The sequence below is a fragment of the Mobula birostris genome, chromosome 26, assembly GCF_030028105.1.
Source record: "Mobula birostris isolate sMobBir1 chromosome 26, sMobBir1.hap1, whole genome shotgun sequence".
NCBI classification, from domain to species: domain Eukaryota; kingdom Metazoa; phylum Chordata; class Chondrichthyes; order Myliobatiformes; family Myliobatidae; genus Mobula; species Mobula birostris.
This window is the reverse complement of record NC_092395.1, coordinates 44,318,427-44,344,162: the sequence shown is the minus strand read 5'-3', so window position 1 is coordinate 44,344,162 and position 25,736 is coordinate 44,318,427. Positions and strand designations below refer to the sequence as shown.

Genomic DNA, 25,736 nt, shown 5'->3' with positions numbered 1-25,736 from the left:
GAGTCTAATGGCAAGGTATCATCATAACAACCTTTCTTTCAATGTCATTGACTTCTGGAAGGGGACAAAGGCAGGGTAATGTACATCAGTAATGCTGAAATCAAGAGGACTGAGAGCTTCAAGTTCCTGAGAATGAACATCATCAATAGCCTGTCCTGGTCCAATCATGTAGAAGCCAGAGCCGAGAAAGTATACCAGTACCTTTACTCCCTCATGAGGCTAAAGAAATTCAGCATGCCCTAACTGACCCTCGTCAACATTTACAGATGCATCATAGAAAACAATCCTATCTGGATGCATCATGACTTGGTATGGCAACTGCTCTGCCCAAGAAATCAAGAAATTGCTGAGTTGTAGACACAGCTCAGCAAGTCATGAAAACTAGCTTTCCCAACCCCTTCAAAGCCACCCCAACCCATGGGTTCTGTCTACACTTCTTGCTGCCTCAGGAAAGCAAGCAACATAACCAAACAAATCACCCAGCCCTGATATTCTCTCTTCTCACCCCTCCCATCAAGCAGAAGAACAAAACACTGAAAGGACATACAGTACTACGAGGCCCAAGGACAGCTTCTGTCCTGTTATTTCTAAGAATATTGAAGGGTCCCTTATATGATAAGATCAACTCTTAACCTCACAACCTATTGCATCATGGCCCTGCACCTTATTGTATGCCTGCATTGCACTCTTGCTGTAACTGTAATATATTCCATATTTTTAAAATTGTTTATTCCCCTTGTACTATCTCAGTGTACTGATGCGATGAAATGATCTGTGTAAACGGCGTTCAATAGGTACTTGTTCACGATATCTTAGTACATGTGACAATAAACTAACTTAGCAATTTACAATCTTTAAAAGATGAGGCATTTCTTCTCAGAGGATTCTCTTTTTTGAAGAGTTATCAAGACAGAGTCTGGATTCTTTTCAATACAGAAGTTGACAGATTTTGTCTTTGATCTCTAAAGGTGAATCTATTACAAACTTATAAAAGCAAATTGCATTATAAATATGTAATAAAATACAAGGAGAATTAACTGGTGGAAAATTTTTACCGTCCCAATTGACCAAGGGTATAATCAAAACAACGAGCAGGGAACCTTATTAAAAACTGTACACAACTACAAGTAATTTCTGGCAGAATGTTAATAATATAATGCCCTACCTGTATAATTGTTATGTTGCAGTTTTTGAAATAACTTAATAACCTTCTGTTCAATTAGATGCAATTGACTTAAGGGTTGGGTATTATTACCGAGATACCCAATTTCAACTCGAAATCTGCACAGCTGGCTATCTTAAAAAATAAGAACTTATGTCCAACAGAACATCAGGAATACCACACATTCACAAAAGAGAAAACATACAAGGGAGACAGTTTTTAAAAAAACCTTATGGTTTTTAACTGGTACATCAATTTTTAAAAGAGAGCTCGTTGAGAACGTAACAAACAAATAAACCGGATATATTCGGCACTCAAAAATCCAGTTTGGATTGCCCATTGGAGGTGCAGCCGGTAACACAAGGTGACAAACAGACACGTCTCCCCGGAGAGCATAAATGATCCCAAGGCACAGTTTTTTTTAAGGCAATGGACTTTTTCCTGATTCCTGAGCTAAGATATAATGTTTTACTGAAAGTGGTTATTACACCGCTTGAGAAAAGGTTTTATCTCTGTGAGACTTTCAGTCGCCCATACGTCATGGCCAGCTTTACATAATTATAAAATTAATTTTTTCAATCAGTCCTCAACATAAAGCTCACAATTATCTGCAAGTAGATCCCAAGATCTCGAATCTCATTCTAGGAAACTTGATCACAAGCTCATTCCTCATCCCGTCGGCTCGCCCCTCCCCATATTCCCACACAGAGACACCACACACCATCAGCGATGGCGTACGATCCTACATCGCCTCGATCATGGCGGAGGATGATTGACGTTAGGAGTGTCCAATTGTTCGCGTCCATACCAGGGACGGTTGTGAGATGGATGTTCGGTTGGTCCAATTGCACGGCACGGGGCGGTCTCAGAATCGCCGGCGGTGCGCGCGTAGGCGGCTGAGCGCGGGGTTGACTTTGTTTGATTTTAACGGATTTTTTTTTCCCGCAGCTCTCTCCTGCTGGGGATTTTTTTTCATCACCCTCTTCGTCAGCTCGTGTCGCGGAGAGACGTTAGAGCGGTCCGACACCCTCACCCCGTACGGTTACGGGGCTCAGAGAGAGTAAGTGTGCCTTTTGTCTTGAGAGAAAATAAAACCGGCAAGAGCTGTGAACCAGGCCGCGGCCATGCGGCATCGGGCCTTCGCTGGCATCAACTAGGCCTCTGCTTGGATTGAGCTAGAAAACCCTAATAATGAAAGAGCACTACAGTAGAAGCCAGTTCAGAAGGGCGGTAGTAGAGCAAAGGCCGAGATTTGAGCGTGAGAAGCAACAGTAGAGCCCAGGATGTATGAGTAGTCTAAGGGAAACTGTTCAACAGATCTTAAATCTAGCCCGAGGATATACTCGGTGGGAATAGGCCCTCCATCAAATGCTGGTGTGGGAGGAAAGGTGTGGAGGTCTCCGGCTGCGGGATGTTCGGCTTTGGCTGCCTCATCGCAACCGCTTGTTTTCAGTAAGCAGGAAACGTAAATGGCGGAATGGGCACAGCACCCGGCAGAACAATGCGCTCACACCCGGGTCAGCTGTTTTAATAACCGACTATCAGCATTTTATAATACAAAGGCTTTAAATTAGCGCAGAGAGCAAAAGAAGTGCACCTGGATTTAAGAAAAAAATAACGTAATACATCCAAAATATGTTTTTAAAGGCTAATTGAAAATTATATTGTAATTCTTACTAATTATTTGTTGGGAATTCTAAGCTGTTGAAGGTCCTGTGAAAAAAAATCTACATTTCCCAGTGAATGATTATGTTCTCCCACCCTTTCATCAGCTTGTCACTTAAACCCTTTTAATATTTTCTTGTAATTGGTGATGTCCCATTCTTTTCTCCTGTAAGGCACAACATGCAGAGGTTTTGCATGATTAGTATATACGCACACGTTTTCCAAGTAAAGATAGATAGAACATATACTGTGCATTTTCTTTTAGTTTTTAATTTTCTGCAATTCTCCACTTAGTGCATAAGATCAGTTAAATCCTAATTGGCAGTTTCTTCCTTCTCCAGAATTATGCCTTTCTGCTGTAGGCACAGTCATGGAGAATGGAGATCATGGGGGATTTCTTTATTCAGGACTGTTAATCTTTGTTCTTTGCCCCAGATGCCTGTGGATGATGTCATTAAAATGCATTCAAAATCAGTAGATTTATGAGGATTAAAGGAAATTGAGGGAAAGTGCAGTAGAGTGGAGGCATGGCAGATCAAATGTGATAAATGATGAGAGTTTCATGTGATAAGTGATTAGTTTCTTGAACATTTTTGGAAGTGGTTGAGTGTGAAATGTTGGCCAGGTGCGAGTGAAGCTCTGGTTCATTTAAACAGTAGATGAACACTGGATGCTGGAAAGTACCTCAGTGATTGTATTAGTCTAAACCATTAGATTTAAGCCAAGGCTTAGAAACATGACATTTTGAAGATTGTATATTTTTGAGTGTTTGGGGTTGTGTGTACAACTGCTGACTATAGGATTTAAATTAACTGAACCAGAGGAACATTTTGGACATCCTGTATTTCAGGGAAAGCTACAGTGCTGTTAATAAAATTTGCACTTAATGATTATTTGAATATAAGAAAGCATTTAGGATTGGTATTTGGAAAGATTTTATCACTCACCTAGGAGAATTTTTTCATTGGAATGTATGCCAGTTAAATCTGGGCATATGCCTTCATTTTCCATTAATGGAATTGCCTGGGTGCGGAATTATTTGAAGTACAGATATTTCGTTTCTGATGTCTAATTTAAGAATTTAACTAAATGCTGAGCACTGATCCAAGCAGCATACTCTTTGTAAATCAAAGTTAATCATTAAACAGTGGGTTATGAAAAGCTCTCCTACATCAGGGAAAATATAATCGTTTTGCTCCCTCTTGGATCTAGATACTGAGATAATGGAAACAGTTAAAATTGCTACAGTAAGTCTATAAAATGAAGCTTGCCGGTCCTGTCAGATTTTGATCATAAAATCATTTTTGCCTGCTTGCTGCCACTATGCTTGTCATGTGAAAAGGAACTTCCAAAGAAGCATTTTAGTGGTACTGATCACTTGAAATGTGCTCTTTAACATGCTTGGCGCAAGTAGTTTTTAATCTTAGAAGAAATATGGTATAACATTTTGTTGCAGTAGACTAAATACAAAGATAGAAACAACAGATGTGTCAACATTAAACAGTAACATTAAGCTTGAATTTTATGTGCGTTCAAAAACTGTTGAATTCACCAGCATGACACCTTATGCAAGACTTTGTTTCTCTATGATTATCCTCATATCCATCAAAACTGATTTAACTTTTGATCAGTACAATTCATTTTAAAAACAATGTTCTTCTAAAGTATTGCTTATGAAAGCTGGTTTGTAAAAAATATATTGACTATTCATAGTTGTTTCACATGTCCTTTAGCTGATATTTAGTAGTGACAAAATGTATGTCTTCAGGTCATAAGATAGATATGAATTTGGCCATTCAGCCCATCAAGTCTGCTCCACCACTCCACCATGGCCGATTTATTATCCTTTTCAACTCTATTCTCCTCAGCAACACACAAGGTGCTGGAGGAACTCCACAGATTAGGCAGCATCAGTGGAAGTGAATAAACAGTGGATGTTGCAGGCTGACACCCTTCTTCAGGACTGGAAAGGAAGGGGGAAGATGACAGAACACAAAGGTGGGGAGAGGAGAAGGAGGATAGCTGGAAGATGTAATGTGAAGCCAGGTGGGTAGGAAAGATAAGGACTGAAGAAGAAGGAATTTGAGAGGAGGAAGGGTCCCCAAAAGGAGGTGATAGCCAGGTGAGAAGAGTTATGAAGCCAGAGTGGGGAATAGAAGAGGATAGGAGGAGCAAATTTTTTTTATATATGTAACCAGGAGAAATCGCTATTAATGCCATCAGGTTAGAAGTTACCCAGATGGAATATAAAGGTGTTGCTTGTTTATCCTGAGGGTAGCCTCATTGTGGCACAAGAAGAGGCCATGAACAGACATGTCAGAATGGGAATGGGATTAAAATAGTTGGCCACTGGGAAGCTCTGCTTTTGGCAGATGGGGCAGAGGCACTTGATGAAGCAGTCCCCCAATTTACGTCAGGTCTCACCAATGTAAAGGAGGCCACTTCGGGAGCACCGAACACAACTGATGACCCCAGCAGTTTCGCAGGTGAAAGGTTGCCTCACCTGGAAGGAATGTTTGGTGCCCTGAATGGAGGTGAGGGAGGACATGAACGGGCTGGTGTAGCACTTTGCCTGCAGGGATGTGTGCCAGGAGGGAGATTAGTGGGGAGGGACGAATGGACAAGGGAATCACAGAGGGAGCAAACCCTGTGGAAAACTGAGGTGGTGAGGGGAGCAGGTAAAGATGTGGTAGGGTCCCTTTGGAGATGGTGGAATTTGTGGAGATCTATTCTCCTGCCTTCTCCCATAATTTTTGACAACCTTGCTAATCAAAAACCTATCGACCTTTGCTTTAAGTAAACCCACTGACTTGTCCTCCACAGCCCTGTCTGTGGCTATGAATTCCACAGATTCACCACCCTCCGGCTAAAGAAATTCTTCCTCAACTCTGTTCTAAAGGGATGTCCTTCTATTCTGACGCTGTGCCCTCTGGTCTTAGACTCTTCCCCATGATTGGAAATAACCTCTCCATGTCCACTTTATCTAGGCTTTTCAATATTCAATGAGACCCCCTCCCCCCACTTCCTTCTAAAGTCCAGCAAGTACAGGCCAGAACCATTAAACACAAAAATCTTTTTATTCTCGGGATCATTCTTGTAAAGCTCCTCTGGACCCTCTCCAATGCTAGCACGTCCTTTCTTAGATAAAGGACCCAAGACAGTACTCCAAGTGAGGTCTGACCAATGTATTATAAAGACATTACATCCTTGCTTTTGTATTCTAGTTTCCGCAAAATGAATAGTAACATTGCATTTACCATCTTTGCCACCAACTCAATTTGCAACCTTTAGGGAATCCTGCACAGGATTTCCAAGTCCCTTTGCATCTCTTTTCAGAATTTGCTCCATGTGTAGAAAATAGTCTGTGCCTTTATTCCTTCTAAAAAAAGTGCATGGCCATACACTTCCGACACTATTCCATCTTGTACTTTGTCCATACTCCTAGGAGTCCTTCTGCAAACTTTCTCAACACCACCTTCCCCTCCACATATCTTTGTATCATCCACAAACTTGGCCAAAAAGCCATAATTCCGTGATCCAAATCATTGACAAATACAATGGCAAGAAAAAGTGTGTGAACCCTTTGCAATTACCTGGTTTCTGCATTGCTTACTCATAAAGTGTGGTCTGATCTTCATCTAAGTCACATTAATAAGCAAACACAATCTGCCTAAACTAATAACACACAGCCATACTACTCATCAATACTGAGTACACCTTTTAAACAACCACAGTCTAGTTCAAAAAAGTATGTGAACCACTGGGGTAATGCCTTCTACAAAAGCTATTTGGAGTTAGGTGTTCCAATCAGTGAGATGAGATTGGAGGTGTGGGTTGTAGAGGTGCCCAGCCCTATTTTAAGAAAGTTGAGTTACTCACAGAGCCCGCTTTTCTCAAAAAAGAAATGAGAAAATCTACAGATACTGGAAATCTAAGCAATGCACACAAAATGCTGGAGGAAATCAGCAAGCCAAGAGGCATCTGTGGAATAAGTTGACTTTTTGGGCCAAGGCCCTTCATCGGGACTGGAGGAAAAAAATGAGTCAGAGTAAGAAGGTGCGGGGAGGGGAAGAAGAAACAAGGTGATAGGTGAAACTGGGAGGGGAGAAGGGGTGAAGTAAAGAGCTGAGAAGTTGATTGGTTAAAGAGATACAGGGCTGGAGAAGGGGAAATCTGAGAGGACAGAAGGCCATGGAAGAAAGAAAAGGGAGGAGCACCTGAGGGAGGTGATGGGCATGTAAGGAGACAAGGTGAGAGAGGGGAATAGTAAAAGTGGGTGGGGTGCATTACCAGAAGTTGGAGAAATCAATGTTCATGCCATCATGTTAGAGGCTACCCAGAAGGAATAAGGTGTTGCTCCTCCAACCTGAGCCTGGCTTCATTGTGACATTAGAAGAGGCCATGGACTAACCTGTCAGAATGGGATTGGAAGTGTTCCCTGCACCCATGCAGAGCTCATCAACTTCATCAATGTTGTCTCCACTTCCACCCTGCTCTTGAACTTAGTCCATTTCCAACACCTCCCTCCCCGTTCTTGATTTCTTATGTTTCTATAAACCCACTGACTCTTAACGGCTCTCTGGACTATACCCCTTCCCATCCTGTTACTTGTAAAAATGCCATCCCCGTCTCTCATTTCCTCTGTCTATGCTGCATCTGCTCTCGGGATGAGGCTTTTCATTCCAGAACTATGGAGGTGTCCTTCTTCAAAGAAAGGGGCTTCCTTTCCCCCACCATCAATGCTGCCCTCAACTGCATCTCTTCCATTTCATTCACGTCTGCCCTCACTCCGTCCTCCGCCACCCCATCAGGGATAGGGTTCCTCTTGTCCTCACCTACCACTCCACCAGCCTCCATGTCCAGCACATAGTTATCCATAATTTCTACCATCTCCAATGGGATCCCACCACCAAGCACATCTTTCCCTACCCCCCACTTTGTTTTCCACAGTGATCGCTCCCTATGTATCTCCCTTGTCCGTTCATCCCTCCCTCCTGATCCTTACCCTTGTGAGTGGATTGAGTGCTACACCTCCCTCACCACCATTAGGGCCCCAAATAGTTCTTCCAGGTGAGGCTTCACCTGTAAGTTGCTGAGGTCATCTACTGTGGCTGGTATACCCGATGGAGCCTCCTGTAAATCGGTGAGACCCGATGTAGATTGGGAGACTGCTTCACTGAGCACCTACACTCCTTCTGCCAGAGGAAGTGGAATCTCCCAGTTGCCACCCATTTTAATTCCATTTCCCATTCCCATTTCAGCATATTAGTCCCTGGTCTCCCCTAATATCTTGATGAAGCAGCACCTTGTATTTTATATTCCATCAGGGCAGCCTCCAACTGATGGCATGAACATCAACTTCTCAAACTTGCAGTTATAGCCTCCTCCCCACCTCACTATTCTCTACTCCAATTTCTCTCTCTCACTATATCTCCTTCCATGCCCATCACCTCCTTCTGGTGATCCTCCCCATTTTATTTTTTTCATGGCCTTCTGATCTCCTATCAGATTCCCTCTTCTCCAGCCCTGCATCTCTTTCACCAATCAACTTCCCAGCTCTTTACTTCACCCCTCCCCGCTATCACATCTATCACAGTGTGTTTCTTCCTCCGGTCCCCTCATCTTCTTACTCTGACTTCTCATCTTTTTTTCCTCCAATCCTCTTGAAGGGTTTCGGCCCGAAACGTAGACTGTACTCTTTTTACATAGATGCTGCCTGGCCTGCTGAGTTTTGTGTGTGTTGCTTCTGAAGAAAGAACTGCTTATGTGCACCATACTTCGATCAGAAAAACTTTCAGAGGACCTTAGAAGAATTGTAGAGATGCATGAGCTGAAAAAGTCTACAAAAGCATTTCTAAAGACCTGTATCCATCAGTCCAGAGTAAGAGAAGTTACTTACAAATGGAAGGGATATAGTACTGTTGCTCCTCTCCCTAGGAGTGCAAAGATCGCACCAACAGCACTGCGTGCAATACTGAAGAACCCGAGTAACAGCAAAAGACCTGCAGAAATCTTTACAACTTGCTGAAGTCTCTGGTCATGTGTCTGCTATAAGAAAAACACCAAAGAAGCATAGTGTATATGAAAGCATGTCACAGAGGAAACTACTGCTCTCCAGAAAAAAACATTGTTGCATGTCTCAGGTTTGCAAAAGACCACCTGGATGTTCCACAATACTTCTGGGACAATGTGTGGACAGATGAGACCAATGTTAAAACTTTTAGGCAGAAATGCTCACCACTATGTTTGGAGGGACAAGGGCATTGCACACCAACACCAAAACCTCATCCCAACTGTGAAGCATGGTTGAAGGAGCATTGTGATTTGGGGCTGCTTTGCTACCTCAGGACCTGGACAACTTTCATTCGGTGAGGGTGCTCTTAATTCAGAATTGTATCAAGATATTTTACAGGAGAATATCAGGGTAGCAGTCCATCACCTGAAGCTTAATAGAAGTTGTGTGATGATAAACAAGACAATGATCTAAAACAAAAGAGAATCAACAACAGAATGGTTTAAAAAGAAGAAAATTTGTGTTTTGGTATGGTCAAGTTAGAACTTAACCCTATTGAGCAGCTGTGGCATGACCTGAAGATGCCTGTTCACGCGAGGTGTCCCAGAAATATTGATGAACTGAAAGAGTTTTGTATAGAGGAATGGTCTAAAATTCCTCCTCGCTGTTATGCAAGTCTGATCAGCAGCTACAGGAGATGTCTAGTGGAGGTTATTGCTGCTGAAGCAGATTCTACCAGTTACTAAATTCAAGGATTCACAAACTTTTTTCAGAATGGGCTGTGAATGATGAAACAACGTGTTCAATAAAGACATGAAAAGTGCAATTATGTGTTATTAGTTTAGGTAGATTGTATTTATCTATTATTGTGACAGATGAAGATCAGACCATATTTTAGGAGTAATTAATGCAGAAAAACAGGTAATTGGAAAGGATTCACAAGCTTTCTCTTGCAATTGTAATGTGAAAAGAAGTGATTCCATTACTGACCCGTGCAGAATACCACAGTTCACCGGCAGCAACCACAAAAGGCTCACTTTATTCCCACTCTGCCTCTTGCCGGTTAGCCAATCTATCCATGCTAGTATCGTTCCTATAATACCACGGGCCCTTGTTTAGCAGCCATGTGCAGTACTTTGTCAAAGGCCTTCTAAAAATCTAAGTAAACAACATCCACCAACTTCTTTATCTATCCTGCCTGTTGTTTCCTCAAAGAATTTTTTTTACTGATTTCTCAGGCAAAATTTCCCCTTAAGGAAACAATACTGACTTCAGTCTATTTCATCATGTGCCTCATGACCTCAAAACCTCGTCCTTTATGGACTCCCAACATCTTTTCCACCACTGAAGTCAGGTGAATGGGCCTATAATTTCCTATTTTCTGCCTCCCTCCCTTAAAGAGTGGAGGGGCAGTTGTAATTTTCTGTTCTTCTGGAACCATTCCAGAATGTAGTGATTCTTGGAAAGATCATTACTACTAATGCCTCTACAATCCTTTCAGCTACTACTTTCACAGTACTGGGGTGCAAGGCTAGTCCAGTTTATTTATATACCTTCAGACCTTACAGCTTCCCAAGCACCTTCTCCTTAGTAATAATAGCTACACTGACTTCTGCCTCCTGACACTTGAATTTCTGACATACTGCTGGTATCTACCACAGTGAAGACTGCCACAAAATATTAGTTTGTCCACCATTTCTTTTATCTCTTCCATTGCTTTTTCCCCTAGGTCATTTTCCAATGGTCTGATAGCCACTTTTTGTTGTCTCATTTCTTTTTATATATCCTCTTTTATATTATTGGCGAGCTTACTTTCATATTTGATCTTTTCTGTCTTTATTGCTTTGTAAGTTGCCTTTTGTTGGGTTTCAAAAGCTTCCCAAATCTCCAGCTTCCAATTAATTTTTGCTATAACTTTTTCAAACTTACTTCATTTAAAGACACACACTAACACGTCCTAGTGACTGCAATTTTGCTATGTCATCTGCCTATCTTTTCTCACAGTCTCATTACACACTGCATTTATTTGTGTATCAACTGCCTTATTTTCTGCCCTATCACTCTGGTTCCCTACCCCTGCCAGATTAGTTTAAACCTTCCCAACAGACCGGTCCGCAATAAAAATCAGTAAAATGGATATGGAAGCTCCATTTAGTTCATTCTTTTCTGGAAACTACTGACCATTTTGCTGCTGCTTTGATAATTGCATAATTTTTAGTTTTATGTCAGGAACTTGTCAACAATTCAAAACTTATTCTGCATCTTATCTCAGTTCTGTAGTTGTGGTTTAATTTGATCTAGTATTCAGAATTAACTTTCTCTCATATACAACAATCACAATTTCCCTGTATACTTTCAATATCAAAGGATTGACGCCCTCAGTGATTTTAAAAACAAGATTGCATGGATCACTGTATGTAACTGTTGTGATTGGAAACTGAAATACAGTTGAGTAAAATAAAATTGTTGCGGTGTTTCCATGTATGAGTATGTGTAAGTCCAGTCAGGTGCATTCAGTAGATTTTTTCCAATTTGGAAGAGTTTTCAAGCTGAATTTGCTGATGCTGTTAATATTCTATTGCTATTTATTTATTACTGTATTTTTTAAAACAACAGTGCAATTGACATTCACTTTATTTTTAGGATAAACAGAACATTCACATCATGCATTGGGAATTGAGAGTGATCCCATCCGTTTAATTTCCCCCACTTCATTCAGTGTCCTCCAAGTTTTATCTGGTTACCTTTAGTTTCTATTGTACCTACCGGCAATAAATTCTAGATCATAACAAAAATAGCTTGTTGGTCATATTCCTTTATGCCTCATGCTCAGAATTTTAATCTATCTCCATTGCTCTTGAACCATCTGCTTATGGGACAAATTTCTTTATATTTCATCTAGATGAGTTATGATCTTGTATATCAAATCTGTCACTGGGATTGAATGCATTATTCCTGTTGTGACAACTGCTTTGTACGGGTTCAGTATAATTTTGTCTCTATTTATGAATCCTGGATTCTTTGCTAACTACATACTCAGCGTATCCCTGCACTTTCAAGAATTTGTACGCTCCTTCACAGAGATGTTTCTGCTAATCCTTATAGCACCTATTTTATTCATGATGTCTTTGGCTAACCTTTTTGTTCCACGTCACGCTTCTGTATTACATTTCGTATGTCATTTGTCTGACTTGCCTCTTTCATAGACTGGTCATGTATGTATATGTTTTATTTTCACAGGTAAGTTTTTTATGAAATGTCAAACGGCCACTCCTGCTATAGTAACGGTTGCAAAGCAGGGCTTGATCTCATGGCTGAAGATTGCAAAGATCATGGGGATGACAATGCAAGAACTAACTTAATTGTCAACTACCTGCCACAGAACATGACACAGGATGAGCTACGGAGTCTTTTCGGTAGCATTGGTGACGTGGAGTCAGCCAAACTCATTCGTGACAAGGTTGCAGGTAAGGGCATTTTGGTAAAGCTTTGGCCAATGGAACATTTTTATTCTTAGATTGTACTTAAAAGTTTGGTAGCCAGTGAGGTTATATTTATGAATTCCTTTGAACTTGGTGTTAGTTTCTGGAGTATTGCATTTAGTATATTCAAATTTGAAATGTTAGAAGGCTTGAATAAGCTACCAACGAGTGCCAGAGTGCATCTGGTAAGCAAACTCAACTGTATTTGTCTATTATTCCTTAAAGGGTCTAGTCCAGGGGTGGCCAAACTTTTCCATTCCATGCGTCAATTTTTTCATGGACGAGTTCAGATGTGATTTTTTTTCACGCACGAGTTTTATGTTAACATATTTTTACAAGAATTGAATGGGGGTACAAGAGTTGTATGGTGCATCTGAACACGTGAGTGAAAAAATTGATGCATGGAGTGCAAAAGGTTGGCTACCCCTGGTCTGGTCATTTAATTCAAACTGAGGAGAAAGATATTGATTATATTTGCATGAAATAAGGATGGCTCTGGGAGGGAAGGATTAGGTTATGTAGTAAGTTTAAAGGTTGGAACAACAGTGTGGGCTGAAAGGCCTGTAGTGTGATGTACTATTCTATGTTCTGTAAAACATTTACCACCTTGCCGAGTAGCAGTCTGCTCAGCTATTCATTAGTGTCATGGTTTGTCTTTTATCTAAGCTCCATTTTCTTGCACTGTCCCCAATCGCTTAATATTAAAAAAAACAGGTAAGAAGTCCAGTCCCGCTTTAGAATTGTCTCAGTGACTGAGGCACCACTTCCAAGGTACAGAATTACAAAGCTTTGTCATCTACTAACCAGAGATATTTTCTCTGTCTCAGTCGTAAGCAGCCTACCTCGTACTCTGAGGGTGACACCAGCTCTAAATTTCTCAGACAAGGGAAATGCCTTTCCTGTGTCCAATCTGTTGAGGCCTGTAAGAATTTTATAAGTTTCAGTAAGATCACTTTTAATTCTTTTGAACACAGGACTGTACAGGCTAAGTCTCTTCTCATATGGCTGACCTCCTGTCTTAGCAACTGATTTGCCATTGCACATTTTTATGGCAAATTCTTGGCAAGACCAAGTGTATTGAGTGTGTTCTCAGCAAATCCCTATATATTTGCAGTAAGGCATTTAATTTGCTCTTACCTTCATTTCAAACCCTCTTGTAATATTAAACATGCTGTTTGCCTCTAATTGAATCAGCTTTCACTAGTTCATTTACAAAGACACCTAGGTTCTTGTGTGCTCTTTTCAATCCGATAATAATTAATAAAAACACGGCTTTTCTACTTTTCCACTAAAGTGGATGACCTCACCTTTCCATATTTTGTCCTCACCCAATCACTTTGCATCCATATCCCTATGAACTCCCTGCATTCCATCAGAATTTACATGGATGTTCAATGTTTGAATGTCAACATTTCATATTCTGTTCATTTTATTAATTCTCAGTGTTTGTTATTTGCATTAAAGTACCTATCTCACATTTTTCCGCATATTCTTGCTGACTTAATTAGATTGTCCTTGCGTCATTAAGCCCCGTTTATGTTCTCCTCTTCACTTCAAGTTTTGTATTGCAGCAAACTTGGATGTATGATATTTAGTTTCTTGGCCAAATTTCGTATAAATCAGCTCCAATCATTGATCGTGGTACTTTACTAGTCACATTCTGAGAAAATTTAGTTTGTTCCCATTAAGCTTTTGTTGGCATTGATTTAGAATTGGTAAATAAACACATTTTTGACAATTCCCTGTGCTTTAACCTTTTTGACAGAATGCCTGTATGTGGCCTTATCCAAAACTAACTCTAAATATAAATACGTGACATGCATTGGTTCTCTTTGATTTTGTTTTAATAATTTTTTGACTATTCTTAGTCTGCAGTTAGTTACCCAATATGTTATTATATTATAGGTTCAGTTTTTCCCTACTTTTGACGTTAGGCTGATAGTTGGTGATTCACTTTCTTTCTCCTTTCTTTCTTAAATATTGAGGTCACATTTACTTCCCTCCAATATGTAGCAAACACTCCAAGTTCTGTGGAATATTGCAAACTGATAGTTAATGCAATCACTAAAACTAGCCACTTCCCAAAACTCTGAGATGTAGGTAATTAAGATTTAATTGCTTTGTCTCCCCTACTTTTCAATGCTTTTTATTGACTGGTACTGATTTCCTTTGGTTCCTCGCTAATGCTCTAGTATTTCTAGCAGTTTTTTGTGTATTTCTTTATTCCCTATTATTAATTCTGTGAGAGACCCTCATTTGCCCTTGTTTCACTATCTTAACAGAAAGAGGAAATAAAGAGATAGCTGTGCTGTCCATAAAGTACTAAATATAGGCTATGAAATTGAAATTAACTGAATTAAAATTGAGTGTGCTAAATAATCTCATTCAGATGATACCAAGCTGTTGTGTATTTTACATTTAAAGTATTGAGTACTTAAAACTAAGTATATTTCTGCTTGTTCGGTAACAGATGTTATCATAAATCAAAAAAATGCTTTTTGAAATTTTTTTCAATTTTTTTTACCCAAGAAGACAGCGTATTTTAAATGTATAGATAAGACTAAATAGGAAAGAATGTAAAGTGCCTCCTTTTTAATTTATTCACATCTTTTGGACAGTACAATTCCCATTTTGTTTCATTTGGGAGCTGTACAGATTTTGTTCAGCGATGGTATTAGCATATCTCAGTAAGGATACTGTTCAGTAATCCCGTGTCCACTCTTCTTTCCTATCAGATTACTTCCTCTCCATCCCTTTACCTTTCCTACCCACCTGGCCTCACCTGTCACCTTCTAGCTATCCTCCTTCCTCTCTCTCCACCTTTTTAGTCGGGTCTCTTTCCCCTTCCTTTCCAGACCTGATGTAGGGTCTCGGACTGAAATGTCAACTGCTTGTTTATTTCCATAGATGCTGCCTTGCCTACTGAGTTCCTCCAGCATTTTGTGTGTGTTGCTTTGGGTTTCCAACATCTGTAGAATTTCTTGTGTTAGTTACTCCAAGATTTGCAGGCTGGGGTTGGAATTTGCTTGTCTTTAATGTTGTGCTACTAATTATGAGATCTTTTGCATATGTAACTTATGCAACTGCATCATAAATCCTTTGGACAGTTGTATTTAAACAGGACTTTGCAAGGTTGTAAAAATGCTTCTCCAACCTCATTTTCTCATTTTCTCATTTTCTTTGCTGAATGGTATCTGTAAGAGGTGCATTGCCTCTGAATATATCTTTAAAATATATTTTTTTTGCATGTATGTGTAATGTATTTTGAGTGAGAGTAACCAATTTTGGTTTCCACAAAGCCAAGACTGTTCCTATGTAATAATTCCTAAGTAAAAAGATTATGAAATGGTGGTTGGTGCAGGAGCTAAATTTTATATTTTGTGTATCCAATAAAGGAGAAGTATTGACTGTTCATTAATTTTGTTTCAGTCACAGTTACATACTTTGATTTATTTTGTTTCTTTATCTTCATTCTTCTATTAGCATGTGTGTTAACTTTGAGTCATAAAGACTTTGATTTATTTGACCTCCACTCTGGTATGTGAAGGAAGAGTTATTTTACTTGCTGCCCAATATCACCACCCTGCTTTCCAACATTCTCCCCCCCCCCCCCCCATCCTTGCTGACATTCTGGGTATGAGGGGATGGGTAGAATCAGTGATTATGCCTCTATTTATTTTAGTTCTATTCCCAGTAATAAACTATCTCCCACTTTGGTGTGCAGTACATTTTAGGTAAGGATTAGAGCTACAATAGTGTCAGCATGTAGGCAGGAAAATGATAGAACTTTGGGAAGGACTGTATACTGTTCACATTTTTAGTGGTAAATCTAGTGTGATAATTACCAATTTGCCAATCTCAAATGAGAAAACTAAAATTGGGCTTCCGGTTTCCTTACCTGGAGAAGGGGAAAGTTACCAATGCAGTAACCCAAAATTTATACAGTAAAGTTGTGTTAAGAATCAGGATAGAATGTTGAGCTATGTTACCTACCTTCTTCCTTGGTTCCATATCCCCAGCCTCCAAACCATGTCAGCTGATCATCTGAATGGACCTGATATTATTTGGCCTGTTGCAACTTTCCATACTTATTTACCTACTGGGTCATTGGCAGGAGCCATCTAACATCTGTTGCACTTTTTTTTGACTGCAAGAAATTTCATAATTTTGAAGTGCTGTTTCAAATCTGGTCTTAACAATGTCACTTTACAAAAAAAAGAGGCTAAGCTTTTGATCCTTGTGTGTTGATAAAGAACAACAATAAACTAATTTATAGACACTAAAATGAACAACATTTGCCATGTATTGCAATATGGCTTTGCCACCTTAAACTTAAAATTTTAGTTTAAATGTAAACATGCTTGTATGAAGGTATTTACCGTTTGAACAAAACAATGCAATACAAAGCCTAATTTTCTAACTATTTGAAGATAAAGTCTAGACATGAAATAATTAGGAAACAAGAGTTTTTATTAAAAGTTTTTTGCCATTTTGCTATTATGCAAATCTAGACAGTCTTTTGCGCAAATTGCGAACAAAGGTTGATTCCCTATTGCGGGCTACGTTAATTTGGTTTGAGATGGACAGGTTTACAGAAACCTAAGTAGAGCCCTTGTGTTTGGTTATTCAACCCTGATTTCTGCACATGTTCAGTGATAAATGTTATGCTGCTCTACAAAAGATTCCTAAGCTAAGGGAGGGATTTATTAAGGTATATATTGCCCCTGGAACATCACAAACATTTCTGTGTTCTGTAATATTTTCTCTGTTCGGTGGTCATTTATCCTTTGTGTTGTGACTCCATTTGACTGTGCTTTAAGCTGAGTTAATATCACTTGTAGTGGCATATTTTGTTTCAGATTTTGGTCAGCAGTGGACTGCGAGTAAATAAATATCGATCCATCACTCAGTTAATAGAATCAAATTGAATCCTTAATGATCATTTGAAGAAGACACTTACTTTATTTCATTAGAAATTAACAAAAATGTTTAACCGTTAAGCACATTCTAATTGTACGGCTAAATAGAGCAAAGTACAGTTGGCCCTCCTTATCCGCGAGATCCGCATGCGTGAATTCAACCAACCGCGAATTGAGAAAACCCGGAAGTGCTCTTCCAGCACTTGTTTGAATATATACAGACTTTTTTTTCTTGTCATTATTCCCTTAAAAAAAAATGCAGTATAACAACTATTTTACATAGCATTTACATTGTATTAGGTATTATAAGTAATCTAGAGATGATTTAAAGTATACGGGAGGATGTGCGTAGGTTATCGTGGATCGGGATCGAAAAAAACTAAGTTCTCTTAGTAAGTTCGAACAGGTACATTCGGTATTATTTAGCGTCAGTTAGTCAAACGTTTGTCTTAGTATATAGTATATATTTTACCTTTCTCTACATATAAAACACTTAAAGAAATGTATGTTTCAGCGCCGGGCACGGAAACGGAAATTCCTATGTTCGTTCCAGTGATAGACCGCTCTCGAGCGCGCTATCCATCCGTGCCGGTTTGATGTGGAGGATCAAAACCCCAAAACCCAATAATTATATCACTGCGTTGCTTAATAATAATTGTAGCTTTCATCGGGGCAGGGCTTTTCTCACTTTATCCTTTAAAATTGTTCCGATCGTTGATCGACTGTAGCCTAACGCTTTTCCAATGACCGACGGCGTTTCACCTCTTTCTGATGGCTTTATTATTTCCACTTTATTTTAAATCGTAGTTGTGATTACTTTCGTGAACAGAAATACTGCGGATTCAGAGCTCTGACGCCGGGTTCTAAGGTCCACCGCATTTAGACAGGTTGAATAAGGGACTTGAGCATCCGCGTTTTTTGGTATCCGCGAGGGGTCCTGGAACCAATCCCTCGCGGATAAGGAGGGCCGATGTACTGCATTCCTGTAAGTCTGAAATAAAGCAAGAACTGCTAGAAAGACTCAAGTTTATATAAATGCATGATCAAAACTTTGTTCCTGAATTGATATGATTTAATTGAAGCTGGGTCCCACAGGGTTCCACTTTACTTAAACATACACTGTTATTGTCATTCCCAATAGATTCTCAAACATTAGAACAGTAGGAAACCATTCAGTCCTTCATACCTATTTTGCCATTCAATAAGATCACTTCCCTGCACGTACCCTATATTCATAAGATATCTATAATCAAAAATTGTTTTGATCTTTGTCTTGAATATCGGCAGCTAAACTTTACTATCCCATTGGGAGATAATTCCTTCACCAACTTTGTCAGCCATTTGTTTAAACACCCCAACAAGGTGAGATAATGTGCTTGCATCAACCGCATCAAGCCTCAAAAGAATTTTATATGTTTTATGTGATTATTTGTCAAGACTTGAGAGCATACCTTCATCTACTTAATCTCTTATTTTTCTATGACAAATACATCATCCTAGAAATCATTCTGAGGAATCTATTGCATTTTCTCTTTCACAAGAATAACCTTCGAATTTAGGAGGAGATTTGTCCTGTGTATTCCAGGTATAGTGTCATGAAGGCCTTGTATAATTCACAAAGATGTCCATAAGACGTAGGAGTAGAATTAGGCCATTTTTCATCAAGTCAGCTCTTTAGTACTCGTTTTCTTATAGCAATAGCTAGTTTGCCCTTTCTCTTGAGTTTCATCCACATACACATTACGTGATTCGTATACAAGGAATAGTAAATTAAATAAAATGGAATTGATCACTAGCTCAGCTGTTTCAGTCATTCCACAAAATGAGTTTGAATGGCATTTCAAAGATGCCTACAGAACTGAAGCCTACAGATACCCAAATAACAACTTGTACTGGAGAAAAGATACTTCCACTGGGAATGACATTTCGTAACAGTGAAATACAATAACCAACGAGCCACATTGATCTTGTATGTGGTAAAATCAGGAGAGCCAGCATTGTGGGGCAATGATTAGTTGAGCAACTCAGTTCAGGGAGGTAGCAACCCCTGCCCCCCACCCGGCCCCTCCGGTCAACCTCCAAGGGTGTATGTAATACCTTGTTTAATAATTTTGTCTAACCAAGTTGGGTATATGCAGAAAATGTGACATTAGAATATGTACTTATATTATCATGTTTATTCTATTACAACTTTAAGTAAGTCTGCAGGGAGTTTGGCCTCATCACGTAGGACATCAATAGAGTAGCTCCTTAGCAGCTCGCCAGCTAGTTTAAATAACGTTAGCTATGCTAATGAACAAATGACACCTGTTAAACTCACCTCAACATGTTTTTTTACATTTTAACCCACCATGGGCAATAGAAAAGTCACTGTTGCAAACAGTGCAGCAAGCAACACTGTCATTATTTTTGAGGTCTACTGTAAAGCTTGCCCACAGAGAAAACTGATAGGTCTACTTAGCACGAAGAGAGACCAATCAGGATGCTCGCTCTCGCACTCCCTCTCAAAAAAATCGATTTCTGGCATATTGTATATAATTTCTGGGTGTCAGGGAGCCACTATCAATTTGTGGCAGACTCCCGGAACTTCTGGGAGAGTTAGGATGTCTGGCAACTACAACTTGATTGTAGATCCATCCACAATTTGCATGCCACATTCCCTGCAATAGAATCAACAGAAAGTGACTGGATGATGCCCTAGCAGTGTTCAAGGATGGCGTTGGTAAACTCAAACATGTTAAGAATAAAATAGTGTTAAATGAAAATGCCACACCCAAGTTTTACAAAGCCCTCCCAGTTCCTTATACCATCTGTGATAAAGTAGCCAGTGACCTAGATCGCATGGAGAAATTCTTTCCATGTGCAACACCAGTGGTCCCAGTAGACAAAAAAGATGGGTCTATCAGGATCTGTGGTGATTTAAGGTCGCCATTAACCCAGTCCTGAAAGTAGATCAATACTCTCTGCCTAGGATAGAGGATATCTTTGCAAACCTTTCTGGAGGGGAAAAAACATCCACCAAGTGGACTTCCCTGAGGTCTACCTAGAGATGGAGATGGAATGAGAGTCCAACGTGTTTCTCACCATAAACACTCAACAGGGACTTTATTGCTATTATAGGGTTATTTTCAGAGTAGTATCTGCACTAGGGTAGAGTAGTATCTGCACTAGGGTAGAGTAGTATCTACAGTAAGGTAGAGTAGTATCTTCTAGGGTGCACCACAACCTGGTATGGAAGTTGTCCTGTCCAAGCCCGAAAGAAGCTGCAGAAGATCGTGAACACGGCGCAGCACTTCAGACAAACCAATATTCCATCCGTGGACTCACTTTACACCGCACGCTGTCGGAGCAGTGCTGCCAGAATAATCAAGGACATGACCCACCCAGCCAACACACTTTTCGTCCGTCTTCCCTCTGGGAGAAGGTGCTGGAGCTTAAAGATTCGTACAGCCAGATTTGGGAACAGCTTCTTTCCAACTGTGGTAAGACTGCTGAACGGATCCTGACCTGGATCTGAACCATACCCTCCAAATATCTGGACCTGCCTCTCAGTTTTTTTGCACTACCTTACTTTCCGTTTTTCTATTTTCTATTTATGATTTATAATTTAAACTTTTAATGTTCACTAATTTTTACTATTTTTAATATTTAATATTTGTAATCAAGGGAGTGGGAAGTGCAGAATCAAATATCGCTGTGATGATTGTACGTTCTAGTACCAATTGTTTGGCGACAATAAAGTATAAAGTATAAATATAAGTACCCATGGAAAGCTATGGCTGCCCAGGCACTCACCTGGGTGGCATCATTGTTACCAGTGAGGATGACAAAGAACATCTCTAAAATCCAAAGGACACTGTTAAAAAGATTAGGAGATTATGGGCTCAGAGCATGACGCAACAAGTTTAAATTCAAGGCAAGCATCACTTACTGTGATCACACCATTGACACACAAAGTTTACACAATTGTGCTGAGAAAATTCAAGTAGTGGTGGATGCCCCAAGGCCAAAGGATGTGTCACAGTTGTGAATCTGCCAAGCCTGATCCATCTATTGAACTGATTACTGCAGTTTGGGAAGATATGGCAACTGACAAACAGTGTAAGGTTATTTTCCAAAGGACAAAGGAAATGGTGATGTCAGGCACTGTACACTTCCTTGTGATACCTCACCTTATGGTACCAGTGCAGTCATGTCAAATTTTATGAGTGATGGAAGTAAATGCCCCATAGTCTTTGCATTATGTTCCCTTACTACTGCAGAAAAAAAATTACACATAGATTGACAGAGATGTCAGTCTGGTTTGGGATGCAAAATGTTTCAACCAGTACATGTATGGGAGAGAGTTTACCCTCATTAATGATCATTAGTGTCCATTTTTAATTCACAGAAGTTGTTGTTCCTTTCTGTGCCTTGTGGCACATTGAGTGGCAACCGTGCTGTTTCTTTAGCATTTATCTTTTTTTGCAGGGCCGAGTTGCTAGCTCGACCCTCAACCCAGCATAGATGGAAAGAGTGCAAAGAGCCAGTCGGATTCAAACCTGGGACCATTTGTTTCGAAGTGCGGTGCTGATGCACAACACCATCAGCCAGTCTACAAAAGGGTGTTCCACAAACCGCAGCAACATAAATGCAGAGATGGGCTCTGTTTCTTGGAGGACACGATTACAAGATCAAATTCGTGAGGACAGCTACTCATGGAAATGCTCATGGATTGTCCCATTTACCCTTGAAAAAGGAAGTACCTAAAAAATTATTAAAGAGGACATTTATCTTGATGTATTCTCCCTGATGCAGCGCCAGGATGAACATGCCCTTGACACAGGTTGACTTGTGTGGAGATTGAGAGTCGGTGTACCATCCAAGCTGAGAGCTGAAGTGTTGGAAGAGCTACATGCAAGTCAGCTAGGCGTGGTCAAAAGGAAAATGTTGCCCCAAATCTTTGTTTGGTGGCCTAGGATAGATCAGCAAATCGAGCAACTTACTGTCCTCTCCTAATAGATTCCCCTTTCACCAGCCTTGTATCTCTTTCACCAATCAACTTCCCAGCTGTTTACTTCAAACCACCCCCAGCATTCAATTGCCAGCTTTTCCCACCACGTTCTATGCATCACACCTTCCCATGAGGAGGTATTTGGTGTCCCTATCCCAGTCGCTTCCATAACTCCAGATTCTCTCTGGCACCTGTAGTAGATTTGTCTGCTACTTTATCCTCTGCCAGATCCATGCTTTCAGTTGCAGATTCCTTGTCTTTCTCACGTCCTGCAAGGATCGGAAGATCGCATGTCTATGGACCACAGAACCTGCCGTCTCCAGCGCTAGCAGGCCCGGTTGTTTCCAGACCGTGATCCATACTACAGACCTCAACAGCTCTAAAAATCCAGAGCAGATTCAAAACCCAGATTCGACTGCCATTAATGCGGGTTCCAATGACCTTGGACACCTCCAAAGTGCCAACTTCCAACTCCGACTCCAGCCTTGACCTCCGGGCCAGTTCTTCACTGCTGCCACTGGAACCCCCGTTTCGCGTTCCCCCACCACCACTCTGCAATCCCGTTTCTGTCAGGTCCCACCGCCAGCTTTTGGGTCCTTGGAAACTCCCATCTTACTCTCACTCCACGATCCCTGAACACTCCAGACGTCTTCACCTCAGACACTACCAACTCCCTTCCCCCTGCTGATCCCAGCTCTCACCCATGCCAGGTCTTCACTGTTCCTTCTGGCCTTTCCCTCTCTGAGGCAGAGCGTTCTGTCCTCAGCAAGGGCCTTGCCTTTGTCCCCCTGTGCCCACATCTCAGTGAGTTCAGCCCTCCCCACGATGCTGCTCTTTTCTTCCGCTGCCTCTGTCTCCGAGCTTACTTCTTTGGCAAGGACTCTCCACCCCGCAGCAATGATTCCTTTTCCGTCTTCAACCTTCCTCTTCCTGGATACCCTGCCCTGGTCTTCTGCCTGCTTTTGCCATCTGCAAAACATCTGCCATCAGGACAACAACCATCTTGACTTCAATACTCCTCACTCCTTTCAAACTCTCTGCTCTCCACTCCCTTCGCACTAACCCTAACCTCACCATCAAACTTGCAGATAAGGGGGATGCTGTAGTAGTCTGACATATTGACCTGAGAGTTGTCGCTGAGGCCCAGTGACAACTTTCAGGCACCTCTGCTTACTTACCTCTTGACCAAGACCCCACTGAGGAGCACCAGGCCATTGTCTCCCACACCACCACCGACCTTAATAGCTCTGGGGATCTCCCATCCACTGCCACCGATCTCATAGTTCCCGCACCCCGTACCTCTCGTTTCTACCTCTGACCCAAGGTCCACAAACCCCCTTGTCCAGGTAGACCCATTGTTTCAGCTTGTTCCTGCCCCACTGAACTCGTATCTGCATACCTCGACTCTGTTTTATACCCCCCAGTTCAGTCCTTCCTTTCCTACGTGTGTGACACTTCACACACTCTGGATCTTTTCAATGATTTCAGGTTCCCTGGCCCCTATCAGCTTATTTTTACAATGGAAGGCTAGTTCCCCTCCACCACCACTCTCCTCCATCTAGCAGAACTTGTTCTCTCTCAATAATTTCTCCTTTGGCTCCTCCAGCTTCCTTCAAACAAAAGGTGCAGCCATGGGCACTTGCATGCATCCCAGCTATGCCTGCCTTTTTGTCAGCTACGTAGAACAGTCTTGTTCCAAGCCTACACTGGTGGCCATTCCCCACTTTTACTACTCTACATTGACTACTGCATTGGTGCTGCTTCCTGCACCCATTTGGAACTTCATCGAATTGGCCTCCCAACTTCCACCCTGCCCTCAAATTTATCTGGTCCCTTTCCGACATCTCCCTCTGCTTTCTCAATCCCTCTGACTTTCTCTGGAGACAGCTCATCTACTGATGTCTAGTATAAACCCACAGCCTCTCACAGCTACCTGAACTATACCTCTTCCCACCCCGTTACTTGTAGAAATACCATCCTCTCCTCTTAATTCCTCCGTCTCTGCTGCATCTGCTCTCAGGATGATGCTTTTCATTCCAGAACGAAGGAAATGTCTCCTTCAAAGAAAAGGTCTTCCCTTCCTCCACCATCAACGCTGCCCTCAACAGCATCTCTTCTATTTCACGCACATCTGCTCTCACCCCATCCTTCCGCTACCTTACTAGGGTTAGGATTCCTTGATTCCTCTTGTCCTGACTTACCACCCCACCAGCTTCCATGACCAGCACATAATTCTCTGGAACTTATGGGATCCCACCACCGAGCACATCTTCCACCAACCCCCCACCACCACCACTTTCTGCCTTCTTCAGGGATAGCTCCCTACGTGACTCCCTTGTCCATTCATCCCTCACCACTGATCTCCTTCCTGGCACTGATCCTTGCAAGCGGAACACATGCTGCACCTGCCCCTATACCACCTCCCTCGCTACCATTCAGGGCCCCAAACAGTCTTTCCAGGTGAGGGCACATTTCACCTGTGAGTCTGTTGGGATCATATTCTGTGTCCGGTGCTGCTGGGTGTGACCTCCTGCGTATCGGTGAGACTGCTTCGCCAATCACCTGTACTCCATCTGCCAGAAGAAGTGGGATCTTCCAGTGGCCACCCATTTTAATTCCACTTCCCATTTCCATTCTGATTTGTCTATCCATGGCCTCCTTTACTGTGGCGGTGCGTCCACACTCAGGTTGGAGACCAACTCCTTGTGTTCCGTGTGGGTAGCCTCCAACCTGATCGGCATGAATATCGATTTCTCGAACTTCCAGTGATGCCCCCCCGCCTTCAACATTCTCCATCCCCTTTTCCCTGTCTCATCTTATCTCCTTGCTTGCCCATTGCTTCCCTTTGGTGCTCCTAACCCCTTTGCTTCATTTCGTGGCCTTCTGTCTTCTATTATATCCCCCCTCCTCAAGCCCTGTATCTTTCACCAATCAACTTCCCAGCTCTGTACTTCATCCCTCCCCTTCCCAGTTTCACCTATCACCTTGTGTTTCTCTCCCCCCCCCCACCCACCTTTTACTCTACTCCTCATCTTTTTTTCTCCAGTCCTGCTGAAGGGTCTCAGTCCGAAATGTTGATTGTACCCTTTTCCATAGGTGCTGCCTGGTCTGCTGAATTCCTCCAGCATTTTGTGTTTTGCTTACATTTCCAGCAACTGCAGATTTTCTCTTGTTTGTGAGGAACTTGCTGTGCAATGTTTGCGATGTCAATACATCCGGAAGAGGTCAGGAGCAGTGCCTCTCCATTCCTGGGAATGGCATGCATTGCCCTGACATTTGGGTTTTGCCAGACCGTTCATGGGCACAAATTTCTTGGCAGTAGTGGATGCAGCTACAAAGCGGCCAGAAATGTTCCCAATGGCCTCCACTGTAGCATCGCACATTGTATATGTTGAGAAGCCTCTCTTCCAGGACTGGTGTTCCAGAACTCTTCGTGACAATGGTCCAAAGTTTGTTGCAGAAAAGTTTCAGTCAATTCTTGAAAATAAGCGGAATAAGACAT

The 25,736-nt window shown here is 41.4% G+C and overlaps 1 protein-coding gene across 2 annotated transcripts in view; it reads left to right on the top strand.

Moving 5' to 3' along the window:
- The first annotated feature begins 2,025 nt into the window (after nucleotides 1-2,025).
- LOC140188301 (ELAV-like protein 1) overlaps nucleotides 2,026-25,736 on the top strand; it is a 45,304-nt gene continuing 21,593 nt past the window's right edge. The window contains exons 1-2 of one of the 2 annotated variants that reach the window (XM_072244410.1): nucleotides 2,026-2,222; nucleotides 12,081-12,307. In XM_072244410.1, coding sequence (XP_072100511.1) covers nucleotides 12,097-12,307 — 211 coding nt within the window. In that variant the 5' untranslated portion in view covers nucleotides 2,026-2,222; nucleotides 12,081-12,096. Of the gene's footprint in view, nucleotides 2,223-12,080; nucleotides 12,308-25,736 lie in introns of those variants that run through there. The other variant, XM_072244411.1, reaches the window with a different exon arrangement.